A 22,052-nucleotide genomic window follows, 5' to 3' on the forward strand; every position below is an offset into this window, starting at 1 on the left:
CAATAAAACCAAAAGAAAAGGCTTTTATGCGAGTGCAGATCATGGTCTTATACAAGAATTCAAGTAAACAGAAAACTTTTTCAGTTTAGGTTTCTGTTTATTCAGTGTTACACTTATTATATTCATTTTTACATCCTTTTCTGTCTTTGACCCACAAATACACATATATATATATATATATATATATATATATATATATATATATATATATATATATATATATATATATATACATATACACACACACACACATGAATACATGTATATGCATTTTTTTGTTCTGCAAAATAATGCAGATATACAATTCTGAATATTAATAACACTTTATTTATGAAATATATAATAGAAAGTCTGCTGTAGTGATAATGGTAACAATTACTATTAATGTTGCATTGTTTGCAGTAATACTTTCTATGATAATAATACCAATATATCACTGTTTATAAATTATTATACTGAATATTACTTCATTTCTATAAGATATAATAAAAAGGTTCACTGTATATGCATTACAGTGTATATAACACGTATTTAAATTTATAATAATTAGTGCTTATAATTATAATTAAAAATTTATAATAATTATTTTTACTAAAATGTATCGTTTATAGATTGCATATATTTATATATAATAAAATATATGTAAATATTTTCCAAATATATACTGTAATATGTGTGTGTGTGTGTTTATATATACATAATAAAAATACACAGTGCGCATATCATGTTAACAAAAACTTATTTTGGATATGATTAATCACAACTGTTAGACAGCATTAATAATAATATTCCTAATGTTTTTGCATTAATATTTTTAAATATTTATTTATTAATATAAATATTATTTCTAATATTTATTTTTGTACTGATTAAATATTGAAATATTTGTAGTATCTAAAAAAATGATAACAATATAATAAAATATTCATATTGTTATAAATAATAGATTTTGTCTTGCTTTTGCTGTAAATTAGCCTTAAGCTGCTTAAAAGGTGTCGATCCATAAAATCGTGTTAAAATGCATCGTGCACGTGAACAGATATTTCAGCGAAGGAGCAGCAGGGGGCGCGAGACGCCTCGGAAAGTCAGGAGAAAATAAAGGAGGGTCTCTGCGCTCTTCGCCGCGGACGGGTGCGGCTTCACGTCAGCGCGTGCGTGCGTGCGTCTCGCGCCCTGAAGTGTAAAAGAAAAGCGCACGCGCGGAGGTTTCCAGGTTCTTTACAGCAACACTCATAAAGCAGATCTATAACGCAGCTCTCTGTAGACGTGTTTGTTTGTCGGTGGTAGATTTAATATTAACTGCCGTGTCGTTTCTCCGTGAAACAGGAACTCCTCCTTCATTAACTTCAACCTTTGACAACAATCACCAGCCCTGTATTACTTCCTCTCGTGTGATGCATTTAACAATCGTGCTGATTTTGTGCGTGCATTAAAAAAAGACCTAGGTGAAAGCCATCCGAGATACTCAGATAAAAAAAACGGATGCTAAATACAAAGTTGTGTGGTTTAAGACACGGCGTATGGGAATAGCGTGTGGTTTGGGTGGTGTGGCTCAGATGCAGCTCTGCTGCACCCACAGAGACTCTGTGAGCGCGGGGTAGTTTGACTGACTGATGCACTAAATGAATAAAGGCCCCGCTCGGTTTTAAGGCAATTGCAAACCAAAAAGCCATGGGTTTCTAAGGGAATACCCCCGGTCCTGTATGAAGGTCCAGAGGAAAACCGATGCGACCGTTTTATCTCAGACCTACACGAAACGAGCGGCCCTCTTTATAAATATCAGATGAAGTGGGAAGTGATTTGCAAAATGCCGGTCGGCGCATAAAAATTTCCAGTGCCCTCTGAGGTCACGACCTTTCATCGAAAAAAAGCCACCAATCCCCCTCCGCCTGTCGCTGTGTTTGTGATGTGTGATTATTAGGAAACTGGTAGCATCCTCTTCCTATTGGGTTATGACACGCACGCTGGTGTGCTCCACACCCCCAGGAAGTGCCTCATCTCTGCAGAGACAGCCTTTGACCTGCTTGTGCAATCATTTTATACTTTACCTGAACTTACTGTACTATAGTTTCTTCTGTCAGTGTTTTATTAATAAACCTTTCACAGACTATTTTACATATATGTCAGTATTATATCTATATTTTTATGCATTTTCCACTATTTTTGTACAGTATTATATATGTACACACACATACACACACACACACACACATATATATATATATATATATATATATATATATATATATATATATATATATATATATATATACACACACACACATACATTATATATATATATATATATATATATATATATATATATATATATATATATATATATATATATATATATATATACACACACACACACACACACACACACACACACATACATATATATATATATATATATATATATATATATATATATATATATATATATGTGTGTGTGTGTGTAATGTTTGTGTGTGTGTGTGTATATAATGTTTATACTTTGCATAGCAAATGTTGTAATACTAGTTGTGCTAGTTTACTTCACATTTGCATCATGTAGACACATTTATGCTTCATGAGAATTTCATTTACACCCTTTTTTGTTGTATCCGACTTTTTTTTGTTGTTATTTGTGTGTGTGTTTTCACTGACACCTAATCTGTGAATTCAAATGCAGGGCCTTAAAGGGACAGTTCACCTCAAAGTTTAAGCATTCTGTCATCTTTTACTCACCGCTGAACACAAAGGAAGACATTTTGAAGAATGTTGGTCATAAACCATTTCTGCCACAAAATAAATAAATAATAACAGAAATAATAACTAAATGAAATAAATAACTAAATAAAGAAAAATGAAAAAGAAAAAATTGATACATGGTTTGTATCTCGAAATTTTGTGATATAAACTTCTAATCTTTTTATATATATATATATATATATATCTATTTTCTAATTTATATATTTATTTATTTTTACTTCAGAATTTTTCTATTTTTAGATTTATTTTTACTTCAGAAAGTGTCTCTATTTTTATTTATTTTTTACTTCAGAAAGTGTCTCTCATTTTTATATTTATTTATTTTTATTACTTCAGAAGTGTGTCTCTCATTTTTATTTTACTTCAGAATGCATCTCATTTTTTCTCATTTTTATATTTATTTATTTTTACTTCAGAAAGTGTCTCTCATTTTTATATTTATTTATTTATTACTTCAGAGTGTATTCTATTTTTATATTTGTTTTATTTATATTTTTACTTCAGAATGTGTCTCTCATTTTCCCATTCATTTTTTATATTTATACATTTTTTACTTCAGAATTTGTCTCTCATTTTTTCCTCATTTGTATATTTATTTATTTATTTATCTATTTTTGACTTCAGAATGTGTCAAAAAAAAATTTAAATCCTCACTTTAAGAATTGTGAATTCAAAATTCAGAATTTAGAATCAGTAGCCTACTCAAAAAAACCGCATGACCTCAGAGGTATCCATGGCAACAGTTCTTTTTAGTTAATTTCAGGGGTGACCGAAAAAAAAAAAGATACGACTATCATTAATCACGACGTTGCGCATCTAAACCTAATTAATTGGTCGCAAAAGACTGCGTGTTGTGCATGCGACGATTTGGGTCGTGCGAGATTACCCAAAACAGATCTACACAAATTCCATTCAAAAAAAAAAAAAAAAAAGGTCCGTCGAAGCAGTTCTGTCCGAGAGCGAGCCGAGGCTGTCTAGATAGGCAGCTCGCTGTGTGTTGAGACGCGCCCGTGGTGTCTCTCGGCAGCGGCGGAGGCTTTTGGGGACTTACCGGAAACCAAAGTTTTTTTTTTGTTGTTTTTTTTTCTCGAAGCCTCAAACTTTGTGACTGCTGAAAGTCGAAAGAGGAAAAGAGCAGCAGAGTCCCGTTACGTTTCTGCCTCGTACACGGTTCCTTGTTTTTCGTCGTCATGCTGGATGTGAGAAAGTTGAGACGAAGGCAGAACCCTAGATAAAGTCCTGCGTCGAGCGGTTTCTTTTGCGCGTAACGGGATCTTTGCTTTTTTTATATCATGGAAGATGTGAGTATTTCTTTCTTTATCGCTGTGCACGGAGCGTTTTAGCGCTGCTCTATAAACCGTCTAACTTTGTTGCAGCTTCTTGGTCCTCATCGCTGGCGACCCGCCTTTACTTTAACTTTGACTCGGTTCGGCGCTGGGGCTGTTACTCGTTCTGATCAAACGGTTGGGCTCATCACTTTATCTGAAGCGTCTTTCGTGCGCTGAAACCCAAAACAGCCCTAGTTAAGAACTTATTGTTCTGTTCATCATCTGATCGAGGTGATGTAGCTTTAGATCGGTACCAGGAAGTGAAGCAGCATCCAACCTTTCTGAGGCCAGCATTCAGTTTAACTGTTTTTTGAATAGATAGATAGATAGATAGATAGATGGGTCACACCCTACAGACAAACATAGTCTAGACCCTGTATGGAACATGTTCATCTATCTTTCTATCTATTCTATATTCTATCTATTGCCTGTCAATATCTATTTATCTATCTCTTTATCCATCTATCTACCTACCTATCTATCTGTTTATCTATCTTTCTATCTATCTACCTACCTATCTACCTATCTATCTATCTATCTATCTATCTATCTATCTATCTATCTATCTGTCAATATCTTTATCTCATTTTCTGTCAATATCTATCTATCAATCTTTCTTTCCATCGTTCTATCATCATCTGTCAAGATCTATCTGTTGTCTGTCAGTATCTGTATCAATATCTCTCCATCTGTCTATCAATCTATCGTCTGTAAATATCTATCATCCTCTGTCAATATCTGTATGAATATCTATCTTTCTATCTATCGTCTGTAAATATCTATCTAACTATCTATCTTATCTATCTATCTGTCTATCATCTATCCATCTATCCATCTATCCACCTATCTATCTATCTATCTATCTATCTATCTATCTATCTTTCTATCATCTATCTATCTATCTATCTATCTATCTATCTATCTATCTGTCTATCATCTATCCATCTATCCATTTGTCTATCTATCTATCTATCTATCTATCTATCTATCTATCTATCTATCTATCTATCTATCTATCCATCTATCTGTCTATCTGTCAATATCTTTATCTCATTTTCTGTCAATATCTATCTAATAATCTTTCTTTCCATATCTATCATCATCTGTCAAGATCTATCTGTTGTCTGTCAGTATCTGTCTATCAATATCTCCATCTATCTATATCTGTAAATATCTATCTATCTGTCAATATCTGTATGAATATCTATCTTTCTATCTATAGTCTGTCTATCTATCTATCTATCTATCTATCTATCTATCTTTCTATCATCTATCCATCCTATCTATCTATCTATCTATCTATCTATCTATCTATCTATCTATCTATCTATCTATCTGTCTATCATCTATCCATCTATCCATCTGTCTGTCTATCTATCTATCTATCTATCTGTCTATCATCTATCCATCTATCCATCTGTCTGTCTATCTATCTATCTATCTATCTATCTGTCTATCTATCATCTATCCATCTGTCTATCTATCATCTATCCATCTATCATCTATCTATCTGTCTATCTATCATCTATCCATCTGTCTATCTGTCTATCTGTCAATCTGTCTATCTGTCAATCTGTCTATCTATCTATCTATCTATCTATCTATCTATCTATCTATCTATCTATCTATCTATCTATCTATCTATCATCTATATCTATCCATCTGTCTATCTATCATCTATCTATCTGTCTATCTGTTTATCTGTCTATCTATCTATCTATCTATCTGTCTGTCTGTCTGTCTATCTATCTGTCTATCTGTCTGTCTATCTATCTGTCTATCTATCTGTCTATCCGTCTATCTATCCAGCTATCTGTCTATCTATCTGTCTATCTATCCGTCTATCCGTCTATCTGTCTATTTTTGAAACCGTTTGTATGTTAACATAGACTTCTGTGAAAAAACATCCTCTTATTACGTGAAGCAGTAGTTTCAGGAAATGCTTACTGAAATGAGGAAGTAGCATTGATCAGCGGTGCTGGAAGGCAGAGCCAGAAACCCGCACTGATAACACGCAGTATCTTAAACCAGCTCAGATAAGGCGGCATTGCCTTGACACTAACACGCCGTCTTGGTCGTCATTGATTAGAACACAAGTATCTGAAGTTGAAACGTGACTCCAGATGAATAGTGACAGATGCCTGTGTGAAGGAATCGGCCCTTGCGAACATTCGATGCCGTCTTTATCTGAACGCAACGACAGCATGGAAAAACATTTCCAATCTAACGTGATGTTAAGACAAAGAGCAGCTGTTGTGGTCGCGGTGCTGCATCTGTGGGTTATGTACTTCAGAGAGCCGTGAAAATACTTCTCTGTTTTTTTTTATGAAGCTCGCCCAGCGTTCACCTCCTAATGAAGCCCTTCACGAGGCCGTCCTCGTCTTTTCAGCTTGTCGTAAACTCGAGCATCAGCAGTAAAACAGCTCTTTGCGTGGCATTTTGTAGTCCTTTATCTTTTCGCTATCGGTGTAATGTCCGCATTAGCTTTTTTTTGGTTAAGATCCCCCTACTGACTCACCGTCATGTGAAATGACCAGTTTGTTTTGTTTTTACGTGACATTTATTGGCCGGTAAACGCTGCCCGGGTGTAAGGCAACTCCAAGCAATTAATTACTGCAGTTTAATTGCTCTTCCCTATAAAAAGTAGTTTTTAATTGCTGTTAGTTTGTTAAATAGTTACTAAATACTGTAGGCCCGTCTGAACAATTCTATATTCATCCACCATCTGATGTAGAAAAGTACGCTTTTAAGTTAGCCATCTCCATTGGTCAAGTCAGGAATAATTTCCGCAATTTAAAATTTATGCGTTGTTCAATTCGTCTGACGTTGATATGAAAGATATGATAAGAAAGTAATGCCATAAGTAACGCAGTACTAGAGAGTAAATAGTACAGTGATTAGTGATCGCTAATTACACTGTTAAAGTTGTAATTAGTAGTTTAACTAGTAACTAGTCAATATCAACATCATTATAATGATCAACTAACGTTTCTTAGTTTTTTAGCTCTCGAATGAACTAAGCTCAGATCGATTAGCTGTTTCTTTTTGATTCGAGCGAATTGCGCGCGAACAATAAGTGCGATTTTCTGCAGTTTGCGCATAAGCTAACTGCTTGATCACAACCGATGAGACGATGCTCGCATAAACTGTCAAGCTCTTCACAACTTCTCAAACGTTTTTTCTCAAACTTCGCCAACGCCTTCAAAACGATCCATTCAATCGAGAAAAGTCGGCATACGCTGTATATATTGTTTGCGATGTCTGCTTTTTTGTTTTCCGTGTGCTATTGACTCTTCTCGACATCATTTAATAGAAATTAATTTCCACGGTTGACTGTCATGGCGCAAAAAACCCCCCCAACTAAACGCTTTGACCGGTGTGGCTAATGGCGACGACGAGAGCACTTTCTATTTTGGTGGCCTCGGCCAAATTACTGACGCGATAGCTAGGTTTTCGAAGCACGAACGAAATGTTTTGGGTAAGCAGCTTAATTTTGCAGACATGCAGTGCAGTCGTGACATTTGCTCTCGCGGTTGTTAACGCCGTTTCGAAAAAACGTGCCAAAGCAATTAAAAAACTGTAAGCGGCAGATGACTTCTGAAGGATCGCGTGATGATGGAAAGCTTCGGTTAATGGAATAAACCGGTGCAAAATAATATTTTTTATCAAATAAATGCAGCCACAACAGACTTTAAACGCACCTTTTGAAACATTTAAAGTATTCAGAATAATAGCGAATAGTTTCTAATAGTTTATGTTCCACCCGGAAAGCACGTGATTGGTTTATTTGCTGCGTTAGAAGAGTTTGTGCGCAGCATGCGTGGGCCGGTCAGGGAATGGGCCGTGGGTGGTCTGTCTGTCTGAAGCTGAGAGCGAGCCGTTGTTTGTCATCTCGCTCAAGGTTGCAGCGGTCAAAGCTCGCGGCTGTTTCCTTGAAGGACTCAAACCAGCAACTTTAACATTCTGGCCCCGGGTTTGCTCCACTCATCGTGCGCTTGCTCGACCCGGTTTCACTTGAACAATTGTCCCTTTTCTACCCGTTTTTGTTGTTAAACTCTAGCGGTAAGGAGGACTAGTGTAGCAAGAGTGCTTCATTCCTGTAAATTATCTAACGTCGGTTACTATTTCCTCTTTCACACTTCTCTGCTTGGCATTCGTGTTCACACTTCCCTGATTGGTAAATATACTATATGCTAAACGTGCTGCGAAGGTACCGCCGCGGTTGTTTAACACGACAGGTTTCCATTTGTTCGGGCAGAGCTATTATTGAACCGTGGGAAGTTAGATGCTTGCCAGAATTTGCGGTGCGTTGCAAAGTCTTTGAACAAGTGGCTCTGGGTCTGGGTTGCTCTGAGGTCTTAGATGTGTGGCGGGTCGACGCCGAGCAGGTCGGGGCTCTGACTTCTGACCCAGGTGGAGCCGTGCGCTTGCTTGGCCTTGTATTCAGGCCTATATGAGACGCGCGATGGCTAAACAATCAGACACAATTAAATGGAGTTTTTGCACAGATCCTCTGCCATACACCTAACAAGTGTAGTAAAAAAAAAACTACTTTTTACTATTTTTACTTTTCTAGTACTTTTATATATTTTATATGTCTATCATAAACTGTTTTAAAATGTTCAAGGACACTTTATGAAATTATTATAATCAATACAAATAGGTAATAATGCTACTACTAATAATACTTGTTGTTGTTGTTATACTGTTGATTGTTATACTGTGTTTTTATTATTATTATTATATATTACATATTGTGTTAAATTCTTTGTCTCATACTGACTACGTTTAAAAACAATGATTTATACAATTATTATTTTTTATTTTAAAGGAAATTTTAAAACTATATTAATATTATTAATAAGTACTACTATTACTAATAATAACGTTAATAAAAAGTATTATTATTATTTTATTTATATAGATGTTGTTTATGTTTTTTATAAACGTTTTTAAACAATAATGAAAACAATTAACAGCAACAAAAACAATAATAATAATTACTATTATTATTATTATTATTATTACTACTACTACTACTACAATTTATGTTTTATGTAAACTGCCTTGAAAACTTTAATGGAGCTAATAATAATGATTACTAATGTTACTACTACCAGTAGTAATATTAATAATTAATATTACATTATATTATAATATTATATTATATATTACATTTAGTTTTTGTCTTTATCTCATTTGTTAATTATTATTATTATTATTATTCACTTTCTTTGAACACTTTTGTGAGCTTTCCTTGGTTGCATAATTAACTTTTGTAAAAAAATAAATAAAAAAAAGTAATAATTAAAGTATTAACTTGTTGAATCATTTCTGTTCTTGCCCACGCATGTAAAATTTTAGACCCGTTTTGAAAGGTTTTCTGCTCATCGCTATGCGGTTGCTAGGGTATGCATGCTTTTCACCGCATTTCTATAATGTTTCTAAGCCTGTTTCTCGGTGGATGTTTTTAAGTCCCAAGTCCGAAGAGACCAAACCCTAAAGTCTCTGATATTCTGCTTCCAAGATAGCCTTTCCATCAAGGCATTTTTTTCCTCTCAGTCTGTCAGGCACCAAAAGAAAATCACCTTTCGCATTCGTGAAAGAGTTATGCTGGTGTAAGCTACCTGAGAAAAGCCCAAACTCTAGTGCATGCCTCAGCAGACACCAATGAAACTTCTCGCTTTCTTAAATTATCTCATGCAAGTTCCTGTTCGATCGACTCGAGCTTAGCGTACGTTTTGGCTTATTTCCTGTTTCATCGTACGCTTTAAAAACACTTCCCCTCCGCTTCGTAGCTCCGAATTGGCTCTGCAGCGTTTTTTTCGCAGTATAGATTTTTCCGTCCCGCCCAAAGCCTCTCTCCAGCGAGCGCGTTGTGATGTGCCGTGCGCCCTGCTCCAATTTACGCACAGAAACAGAAGGAGAGAAACAAAGAGCCGCCTCACGCTCCGCGGCCCTCCGCGAGGCTACGAGTGACCCGGTGCTTTCCCGGACAGGGCAGTGCGAGAAAGCCGTGGCGCAGCGCCGCTCCTATTATTCCGCAGGCTTTCCTCCCTCGGACAGCTGCACCTTCTCTAGCTCTAGCGCACGCTGCTCTTTCCGAAGGCCTAGTGAAAGTGGAAAAACGGCTCGATGACCCTCTGAAGAGACATCCTGAGGAATTTCCTCGCATAGACTCCTAGTGAAAATTCCTGGGAATCCTAAATACAGCTGCATTTGTTTTCGCAAATTTAATAATAATCGCAAAAAGGTTTTTTTTGGGTGTTTTTTTAAGCATACAGCTATATTGGTCTGTGTCACTCTCATTGCCATGATGTCTAGCAGTAGTTCTTTTGTACATTTTTAAAGAAATGTGTGTGGTGCTTAGGTAACGTTAATGGAGTACATTGATATGCAGTTGCTAGGCTGTTGCTTGTTATCCCACAATCATTGAAAGTCTCTATTCCAATGCATTTTGTGTTTTTTATGCACCATTATTGTTTTAATCACTACTTTGCATTACATTTTTCATACCTATTACCATTTATTTTATATTTTATTTTATTATTGTTATTATGTTATTTTTTTATATTAATATCCTTATTATTTTAGTACCTTTGATACCCTTTTTATCAATATTTTGAATATTTTTTAAATATATATATATACAGTGGCAAGAAAAAGTATGTGAACCTTTTGGAATTTCATGGTTTTCTGAATAAATTTGTCATAAACTTTTATCTGATCTTCATCTAATTCATTGGTATTGACAAACACAATGTGTCTAAAAATAATAACACAAAAAAATTCGATCTTTCTTATCTTATTGAACACAATCGCTCAACATTCAAAATGGCAGTGGAAAAAGTAAATGAAACCTTGAGTTAATGACCTCAAAACAGCTAATTATTTTAGCACACCTGGAGTCTTGTGTTTGGAGGTGTGGACTACAGCTACTTTGACTGATAAAACCCCTCAAACCTTTGGAGTTTGCTCTGCACAAGAAGAACATGATTATGTGAGCCATGCCTCGCCAAAAGAGCTTTCAGAGGACCTACGATCAAGAATTGTTGATTTACATGAAGCTGGCAAGGGTTACAAAGTTATTTCAAAGACTTTAGAAATTCACCAGTCTAAAGTTAGCAAACAATCTACAAATGGAGACAATTTGGGACTGTTGCTACTCTACCTAGAAGTGGGCGCCCATCAAAATTAACACTCATCAATGAGGTAAAGAAACAACCCTGAATGACAGCCAAAGATTTGCAGGCATCATTGAACTTGCTAACATATCTGTTCATGAGTCTACAATCACGTAAAACACTGAACAAGCAGGGTATCCACGGCAGGACACCGCAAGGAAGCCGCTGCTTACTAAAAAGAACATTGCTGCACGCCTTAAGTTTGCAAAAAGAGCACATTGACACTCCACAGCAGTATTGGCAAAATGTTTTGTGGACTGATGAAACTAAGATTGAACTATTTGGAAAAACACACAGCACTACATCTGACGTTGGCACGGCATGTCATGAAAACATCATCCCAACTGTAAAGTATGGTGGAGAAGCATCATGATTTGGGCCTGCTTTGCTGCATCAGGGCCTGGCCAGCTTGCAATCATTGAGGGGAAGATGTCAAGTATATCAGACAATTCTTCAGGATAATGTGAGAATGTCTGTACATCAGCTGAAACTGTGTAGAAAGTGGGTGATGCAACAGGACAACGACCCAAAACACCGGAGCAAGTCCACAACAGAATGGCTTCAGAAAAACTAAATCCGCCTTTGGAGTGGCCAAGTCAGAGCCCAGACCTCAACCCAATAGAGATGCTATGGATTGACTTGAAGAGGGCCATACACATGAGACGTCCAAAGAATATGACAGAGCTAAAGCAGTTCTGCCAGGAAGAATGGCCTAAAATTCCTCCTCAGCGATGTGCAGGTCTGATCCACAGCTACAGGAAGCGCCTGGTTGAGGTTATTGCTGCTGGGGTCAACCAGTTATTAACTCAAGGTTTCACTTACTTTTCCACTGCCATTTTGAATGTTGAATGATTGTGTTCAATAAAGACAAGACAGATCGGAATTTTTTTGTGTTATTATTTTTAGACAGTCAATACCAATGAATTAGATGAAGATCAGAAAAATTTTATGACAAATTTATTCAGAAAACCATGAAATTCCAAAAGGTTCACATATTTTGTATATATATATATATATATATATATATATATATATATATATATATATATATATGTTATTTATTTATTAGTTTATTTAAATGTAGTTATTTTAGTTTATCAACTCCAACTAAACAACAATTAAAATTGCTGATATTAAATGCCTTTTATTTTATTTGAGCTAATATTAATTTTATTTTAAGATTTTTTTTTTGTTAACGATAATAATTCTGGTCACTGTTGAGGTTTAATTTAGTTTTCTTTTTTTTATGCACTTCGAAGTGTTTTTAGTAATTAGTACTTATCACTGTTAGTTGCAAATGCAATACTTGTATTTTTCTCTGAGTCTGATCACTTAAAAACGTGATAGTGCGCCGTTTGAAGTTCGATTCTGAATGTTTACGTCTCTAACCCTACATTAAAAGAATGGCGATTCTTTCCCAAGCACACGCCAGCAATTACGTGCTGAATAATGGATTCAGATAAGATCCCCGAAAGTCATGAAACGCAGCAGATGTGGAAATAAGGCGTCATCTGTCCTCTCTGTTAAATCTGAAAAGGTGTTGAAGGTCTCATGAAACCATGCGCAGGCCAAAAAATGATAATCTAGCCGCTACGTTTATCCTCCCCTTGAAGGAATGCTCTCGCTGGACTCGAAGCTCAGTGAATGCCAAGTCAAACTTAAATTTCGGTTCGCTAAATTTCCTCCTTCCTTTCTAAAACAGGTTGTGAAAGAGGAGCCAGCCAAGCCCAAAGAGGTGCCTCTGGCTGGGAAGGCCGGCTGGTTGAAGAAGTCGTCGGGGAAGTTCTTGAGCAGCTACAAGGACCGATACGTTCAGCTAGAGCGAACCGTGATTGCGGTCTATGAGAATGAGGTAAGTCTGCTAAATCATGATGAAACATAGATATGAAGTCAACACGAAACCGCCCCTCTGTACTTTCATAATTACGCGTGTTATTGCACAAGAAGAAACGTTGATTGTATATCCATTGGGAGTGAAGTGGGAAGCGGCCCATCGTACTATTGATAAAATTACTTTTGTTAACAGCTGTTTGGCTGTTGTTTAACATTGGCTCTTTAACCATTACATTCGCTGGAAATAGAGTAGAAGAGGAGCCTCCTGTTTCACCTCAAAACAAAAGTCTTGTTACAGATGGAGAAAGTCATGATGCTTTGAAGAACAATTACAGCAATGGGCTTTTCCCCCTAATATTAATTTGCACCGATTGTGAACTCAGAAAATACTTGTTTGCACAAATTTTGTAGAAAGCTATTTTTTTTTTCCAGCTTAATTGCGAAGCGGAAAGTTTTAAATGAATTGTTAGCCATCCATGCTTGATCCAGACATCTGATTAATCACAGCAAATAATCATTCAAAGCAGCATAATATAATCAAGCAAAATCTTTTTTTAGTTTACATAGTATTAGTTTAGATTTTTAGCTTTTATAAGCAGCATATATATATATATATATATATATATATATATAAATCTAAATTTATATATATATTATTATAGTATTATATATATATATATTATATATATATATATAATTATATATATTTTTATATTATAGTATATATATATATATATATATATATATATATATATATAATTTATATATATATATATATAATATATATAATTTATATATATAATATATATATATATATATATATAATTTATATATATATATATATATATATATATATATATATATATATATATATATTTATATATATATATATATATATTTATATATATATATATATATATATATATATATATATATATATATATATATATATATATATATATATATATTTATATATATATATAATATATATATATATATATATATATATAATTTTTATATATATATATATATATATATATATATATATATAATTTTTATATATATATATTTTTTTTATATATAGTGTTTATGTATATAATTTTTATATATAGATTTTTGTATATATATAGTATATATATCAAAAAAAATATATATATATATATGTTTTTATATATATTATAATATATATATAAGTTATATATATATATATATATATATATATATATATAATTTTTTATATATATTATAATATATAATTTTTTATATATATTATAATATATATATAATTTTTATATATATTAAATATATATATATATATATATATATATATATAAAAATATATATATATTATAATATATATCATATATATAAATCCATGCTACTTTTTATTCCAGATGTATTTCAGTCAGCAAAAATGCTCTTAAACAATTTTGTTAACTACTACAATGTCTCAGGCAATACGCAATAAATAGACGTGATTTTTAATGTACATACTTTTTTCATCTGTTGAACATGCAATTTGCAATGTGTTATTAAATATTTTAGTCTTCATGCAGCGTGAACATGCTGCTATATCCTTTTGCTTTCCTTGAAAGAAAGAAAGAAAGCCGTACAGGTTCATATTTGGGTAAACTTTTCCTTCAAACGAAACGTAACAAAGCTTCATTGAGCCACCTCTGAATAATGCAGCTTTCCTTTTGCAAATAAGAACAATTTTTTCCCTGTCATGCAGGAATTGACAACATGTCTGGAGAAACTGGACTTGGACAACTACGACACATGCCACGAGTTAAAGAGTCCTTTTAAGAAGAAACACAGACTGGTACTAATACGAAGCCCCAAGTGCGGTAATAAGGTAATAATTAACATTTCGCTGCTGCGCCGCGTCAAATACATCAGTCTACCCTTCCTTTGTGTGCGATTATAAAGAGTGGCTCACATCAGGATGACAATGCAATACACAGTCGTCGATGGCTGGCTCTCAGTCGTGACGTCGGTCGTTCAATATGGTACGCACTAGAGGCACACTAGGTCATTGTACTAAGTCTAATGAATCAGACACGTATCTGAACGGACACATGACCAATGAAGAGCCAGCTAATGCCTCATGCGCTGTGTGACAGAGTTGCTTTAAATAACGGCAGAACGTGTGTGAAAGGTCGCCTATATTTCCCCTTATTGCAACACTCGTATATCATTTGAGATAAAAGCTGATAAACATCCTGTGTTGCATGTCTTCACCCGGGGTTATTTTTCACATCATTTGCACGTTACTCAGGGTAGTCTTGGTTTAATAAAACCCGGCCGGGTTTAAAAATGTTGATGACGTTTTGTTAAAAGTGGCCTTCGGTCAAGGTTAAAAAGATGTTAAGACAGTAGAGTGTGAAACGCAAGGCGTAGTTTCCTGTCCTCGTGTTTCTACACTGAAAAAAGCAGAGGCAAGGTTTCGCGTGTAACTACGCAAATACTTGTGGCATATCAAAACAGCCACAAACCATAATTTTTTCACTTTCTAGTAAAAATTGGATTTTCCTCTGTAGGTGTCAAAATATAGTCACTGATGAGTAAGGATGTTTGTTTTTTCCAGAATTTTTTTTTTTTTTTTTTACATGCCAGTGTTTATATACTGTTATAGAATTCATAAATAATTTATTTTTCCATTTTCTAGTTTTATTTTTTTCTTATAAAATTCTGTCACATCCTTTATTTCAGTTTTGGTTTTGGTCATTTTAATATTCCCGGGCAAGGCAAGTTTAAGTTTTTCCATTTAATAAATGGGTGTCTGTTGTCAAATATCATGCATTTTTGAATCATGGATACTGTTTTGTAATTTTCCTAGTTGTTATCCATCTGAGACACTCTCGTCGTCTCAGTGTTATAAGTTCAAAATAAAAGTTTTAAAACTTGTATTTTTAAATAGATAATGATTGACTTCTTTACATCGCTTAACGGCGGTTCCAGATGACGTTAACCTCCACAGAAATGCGTTTTAATTCAGAAATTGAAAGCGTATTAATAATAGAAGAGGTGTATTGAAGTCATCGTCTGTATGACCTGCATTTTTAATGTATGTTTGAAAATTAATAGAGCATTGTGTCGTTGACCCAGATACAGTTTTAAGGGCATTGCGCTTTAATAAAATGTTCTGTAGTGAAATATTTTTGAGATTGGATTCACTTGAAGCTTGTAGACTGCTGGATTGTTTCACCCATTAAACCCTTATTTGGTGACGCATTAGAGTTGGTGGTAAATAATGACTTCACCCTCAGCGGTGTGGACTGTATTGCGCATGATATGTCATAACTTTTGAACACGCGCACACACAGTGTGTCATATTGCTCAATGAGCTCATATTTATTGCATTTATTATTTACCTGGTGGTGTAGTTCCTTGGAGTAGTCTGTATGCATTCATTGTTTACTGTACTCTATAACAATGAATCCAGAGTCTTGGAGGTGGGGAGAGGACTTGAGAAATGTGGAAGATACCTAACAGGCGAAATATGCATTATTACTAACAGATGACGAGAGCGAAGCGTTGGCGAACTGCAAAGAGCTCAGCAGATGTCAAGAGACTTCTCCAGATGAGAAAGTGTGTGTGTGTGTGTGTGTGTGTGTGTGTAAAGAGCCAGACCAGCATGTCACTTTTTCCTCTCCTGAATACTGTGACCAGCCAGCTCAGTGAGTCAGACACCGCAGCCTAGTGTTTTATTTTATAACTAAACCTCACGTACTGTAGTTCTTGAAAAGAGTTTAAAGATTTAGGAGATCCCCCCCCTCTTTCACAAATATTTTAGACACACCCTTCTCTAAGAACGTAAATCTTTTCTTTCCTTTTTATTTTTTTAAGGACTTTTCAGACTCGCGCTGAGTCTGGCAATATACAGGATGCTAGACGCACTGTATATAAACCGTGCTGAACAATGGGACATCCTACGGACAAATCACTCTGTATTTTCCTGTTTCGTTTTAATGATTCCAATCATCAGGGGTGTTCATTGCAAAACTGAAACTTGGTCATTAATGAGCCCTTTATACTGCACAGAACGTAATTGTTAAAATGTGGCGGGTAATGCTTGTCATCCAGCATAATACTAGATGCGTGATCCAGCTCGGGTTATTTCCTCATTTTTAATTTCATACAGAAAAGCAAAATAGGATTGTGCAACTGAATATGTCTTGTTTTTTTAGTGTTTTATACGTTTATGCATGTAAAAATTGAAAATAGTTTCTATGACGTCGTATAAATTTGTTGTTCATTTTAGGTCCAAGATGTCAAACTTCAGGCACAAACTCCTGAGGAGAAAGAGGCCTGGATCAAGGCACTCGGTGAAGGAATCAATAAGGCAAAGAACAAAATTTTTGACGAGGTACTGATTATTGTTCACCTGTAAACTTTTTATGATTTGTAAAGACACATGCAAATAAATAGGCTCAAAATAATTTTTTTTTACAATGGCTATATATGACCGTTCTTTTTTTTTTTTTTTTTTTTTATGAACACAGCATGCTTTATTCCTTTCTCTGTGATCTTGCATGCAACAAAGTGTTGCATGAATGAACATAGATATAGTTACTGACTCTTATTTTTTATGCTTTAAATATCAGGTAAAAGTTGATGACAGCTGCTCTTTAGAACATGTTACACGGAACCGACCAAAAGGCAACCGTGGAAGAAGGCCGCCAACAAGGATACACATGAAGGAGGTATAATAAGCATTTCATGCATACAACAGAGTATCATCCCTGCTGGAGAACAGACAAATCAGACAAAATAAAATAACAAAATGAAATTAATAATTTGGCCATCACAATTATATAATGTAAAGTATGGAAATGGATATTCGTTTTGAAATTTTCCAAATATTACATTTAAGAGTACTGTGAAATCATTAATGTTTTAAAGATGACCTGTTAAATGAATGTTCAATGACAGGTCTACCCTAATCATTTATTTGATCAAAAATACAATTAAAACAGCAATATTGTGAAACTTATTACTCTTTTCTGATTTAATATATTAAAAAACAATTCTGTGATGCAAAGCTGAATTTTCAGCATCATTACTCCAGTCTCAGTTGCTCAGCAAACTTTTCTTTTTACTATCAGTATTGAAAACAGTTGCATTGACTTAATTTGGCGAAAAGTGATCATTTTTATAGAAATATTTGATGCAAGGGATTTTATTTCAAATTTTTGTTTGAACTTTTTTTAACACAACGTCAAAGCCTTTCAATTTTTAACAAATTAGTACTTGCATTAAATCGCTAAAAGACAAAAGGCTGGACATATCCTCTAAATGTAATATTCTGTCTATTCTTACAGGTTGCAAATGTTTCAAGTGATGGAATATTAAGACTGGACCTTGATGGTGAAGTTATCATGCCGAATGGAACTCATGGTTTGAATGCAAAAGGTGATAAACAAACCGAAACGAAACCATCTGTGGCGATGAACAACATTCCAGAGGAGGAAGCAGATGAAGAGTCCACACCCCAAAAGAAGGTCATAAAGCCGCCCATGCCGCCATCAAAAGACAACAAACCCAGTGAAACTCATAAAGAGGATGAGCCCAAAAATGATGAACCTGCAGCTCAAAAGAAGCCACCGATGCCTCCATCAAAGGAGTCCAAGCCTTGCGCCTCTGTTGATGGCGCTGCTGTTGAGAAGAATGTCTTGGACAGTAAAGTGGAGGTTGAAGCAGAAAGCACTGACTCCTCCGAACCGACCCCTTCCTCCAAGAGCGTACAGCCCCCTACTCCTCCCTCCAAAAATATGAAGCCTACCCAACCAGTAACACCAGCCACAGTCACAGTTAATAATAAAGAGGCTGACGATGAAGGTACCAAAGTAGATGGCGCTTCAAATGACAAAAAAGATAAGTTAGAGGAAGTAGAGACCTTTGTTCTGTCCACAAAGGTCATAAAACCACAGGTAGTGATGTGGGATTCGCCCATTATACCATCAAAAGAACCCAGTCCTGAACAAGAAGTGCAAAACTTAAAGAAAGCCTCTGATACCACTGGAGAGGTTGCAACCTCATTAGTACCTACCCAACTTAATCTAACTCCACTATCAACCCCTGAATCTGTAAAAAAGAGCCCCGGGCCACCTGCTCCACCCAAGAAGAAACCAACCATGGCATCTGCCAAAAAAGAGGACGCTCCCGCACAAAGTGACCCAGTGGTCGTTACCCACTCCACCACCACTTCATCTTCAGAAACAGTTGACAATAAATTAACGATTTCTGAACCCAAAACTGAGCCAGTTGGGGATGTGTCAAGCGAAGACTTGGAGGAGAAGTCTTTAGACAGTGGCCAGCACTCAGGAGAGGAGTCTGAAACCGGTGACCAAGTTACACCATCCTCCATCATGCTCAAAGGAAGCTCCCACGGGCTAGATTTGGAGACCAGCGAGGATGATCTAGAACCATTGGACAGCAAAGCTGAGAGCTTGGAGAAGCCATCACTAGAAACCCCGTCCACCACCTCAAAGACCTCAGTTCTTAATGCACATCCAACCGCAAGCAAATGTGACGACATGTCCTTGCACCTCACCATGCCTCTCAAGATTTCTTCCAAGGCCCGCTCCGCATCCCTAGGGGACCTCCTTGTGGAGAATGCAGAGAAGATGGAAAGCAGTGGAAAAATTATACCAATTAAACCAGATGGAAGTGACGTAAAGGACTTGCAAAGCAAAGTGTCTTCTGAGATCAAAGAGACTGGAGAGCTGCTGAACGCACTCGTGACTGCACAGAGTGGTGAAGCGGAAATGAAGGGGGACGCGAGTCCGGAGATCTTGCTCTCTGCAGCAATGGAGAAGCTTATGAAAGCTGACCAGTTCTTGAAGGAAGCCACAAATCTTAAAGATCTCAATAAAAAAAACAGATTAAGTTTGTAATAGTAAGTGTCGGTAGAAGGAACCCGTAGGGATGAGCTTTGCTGAAAATGCAGTTTCGCAGTATGCAAATTATCAAATGCAGTTCTTATCCCCAGCCGTTTTCAAACCTCCTAAGCAATTTCTAAACCTTGCAAAGCTAAGATGCCTTAAGGTGCTAAGATGCCTCCGCTTCGTCTTGTGCTCAGCCTTGTCCACCTAGCTGTTAAAGAATACTCAGCCATGGATAAGGGTTCAACCTGGTGAACTCGTTCTGTCTCTGCTTTTACATGGCGTTGTACGTGGACACAAAAATTGAGCAAACAGTGAGCACATAAAGTCAGTTTTCCGAAGGGTCAATTAGGGTTGTACGACTACGTACATTTTAGAGTGGATATCTGCAGACACCTCTGATGACAAAAATGTTACAGTCTTGATAATGTAGCCTTCTGCCCAAATCCTGTTCCTGGAAATCTACCTACCCTGCAGAGTTTAGTTCCAGCCCTGCTCCCACGCACCTGTCTATAATAATCAAGTAAATTTGGGTCATTCGGGTGTGCGTTTATCAGGGTTGGAGCTGAACTTTCGATGAAGAAAGATCTTAAGGAACAGGACTTGGCGACTATGCTCAAGATCAGGGTTTCTCAAGAAGCCCTAACCAACCACACCTGAACAATCTAATCAAGTTTTTCAGGACTGCTAGACATTACAGGCCGGTTGGAGCTAAACTCTATAAGAAAGTGGACCTTGAGGGCCAGAATCGAGGACACCTGCTCTAAATGAAGACACTGCAGGCCTGCGTGTTGTTGGTAGGAAGACAAACCATTTTCTCTCCAAACTGAGATAAATTTGTACATGCTACATTTAATTTTGTGGAGAAACATGCAACATTTGCTAGCCAGTTAATATACCTGCTGTTAGATGTCATGTCATGTAATTTGGTTTTAGCTTGCTTCCTATCTCACTTTAGATTTACTGTGTTTCCCACTCTATACGTTTAGTTATATTTGCCAATTTGCTAGTTAGATTCAACCCCAAAAATCACATTTGCACATAACCGCTTATTTGATAAGTTAGCGTTTTACACTTTTAGCACACATGTTGAAGGGAGAATTGTTGAGAATTATGTTTGCACCGCAACTTCTGTGTACAAAGGAGGAGTTGAAAATTTAGAGTCGAGGGATATTGCTCTCGTCCACAAAGTCTCTAGCATGTAGCTACCAATAGGTAGATACCGGAGTACTTGTACTAGTTGTGTTTAATAGTTGCTTACTTTGGCCAAGCTGAGTTAGACCCCCCCACCCCTTTAACCATGCAAACTGTCTTCAAAACTGCTGCCCTTCAGAGCCAACCTGAATATGCAAGGTAGTTCATCATATTTGAGTTAAAATTACAGCACCTTAAACTTCTATGATATATATATATATATAAAGGTTATTATAAACTAAATATGTAGCATATAAATAGCATTGCTATATATTTCCCGATCCATGTCTGTTGTTTAAAGTGCAGGTAAGAGTTTACAGTAAAGGTTTTTATGCATGTCATACTTTACTGCAAAAAATCTGAGCAGATCCAGATTTTTTTTATGATGGACGAAAGTTTTGAAGGCTTGTATAAATGTGACTGACTCAATGTCAGATTGAAGTTATTGTTTAACATGCGAAAACTTCCCGGCAAGTATTGCAGACTCAGTATGTCTTTAATTGTGTTCTGATCTAATGACTACCTAATCTAAAAATATCCACAATTTAAGATTTGTATAAATATTTGGGATTAGTAAGACTTTTTAAATGTTTTTGAAAGAAGTTTTTTATGCTCACCAAGGCTGCATATAATGATTCAAAAATACAGTAAAAAAAAAAACAAAACAGTAATACTGTGAACTTAAAAATAACTTTTCTGTTTGAATATATTTAAAAGTTAGATTAATTCCTATTATTTGATATTATCAAATCAAAGTTGCAAGCAGTGCAGCTTAATATTTTTGTTAAAAGCGTAATGCATTTTATTTTCATGATTATTTGATGAATAGAAAGTGAAAAAGAACTTCTAAATGTATAATATAAATCACTTTT

The 22,052-nt window shown here is 35.5% G+C and overlaps 1 protein-coding gene across 1 annotated transcript in view; it reads left to right on the forward strand.

Annotated features, from left to right (window-relative positions):
• The first annotated feature begins 3,728 nt into the window (after positions 1–3,728).
• Positions 3,729–22,052, forward strand: part of plekho2 (pleckstrin homology domain containing, family O member 2) — a 19,242-nt gene continuing 918 nt past the window's right edge. Inside the window, exons 1-6 of the mRNA XM_043244436.1 lie at positions 3,729–4,055; positions 12,969–13,118; positions 14,832–14,954; positions 17,364–17,468; positions 17,707–17,805; positions 18,424–22,052. The exon at positions 18,424–22,052 is cut by the window's right edge and continues 918 nt beyond it. Of these exons, the coding sequence (XP_043100371.1) occupies positions 4,047–4,055; positions 12,969–13,118; positions 14,832–14,954; positions 17,364–17,468; positions 17,707–17,805; positions 18,424–19,998 (2,061 nt within the window). The 5' untranslated portion in view covers positions 3,729–4,046 and the 3' untranslated portion in view covers positions 19,999–22,052. The remainder of the gene's footprint in view (positions 4,056–12,968; positions 13,119–14,831; positions 14,955–17,363; positions 17,469–17,706; positions 17,806–18,423) is intronic.

This window comes from Puntigrus tetrazona, chromosome 7 (genome assembly GCF_018831695.1).
Source record: "Puntigrus tetrazona isolate hp1 chromosome 7, ASM1883169v1, whole genome shotgun sequence".
In the NCBI taxonomy this organism is placed as follows: Eukaryota; Metazoa; Chordata; class Actinopteri; order Cypriniformes; family Cyprinidae; genus Puntigrus; species Puntigrus tetrazona.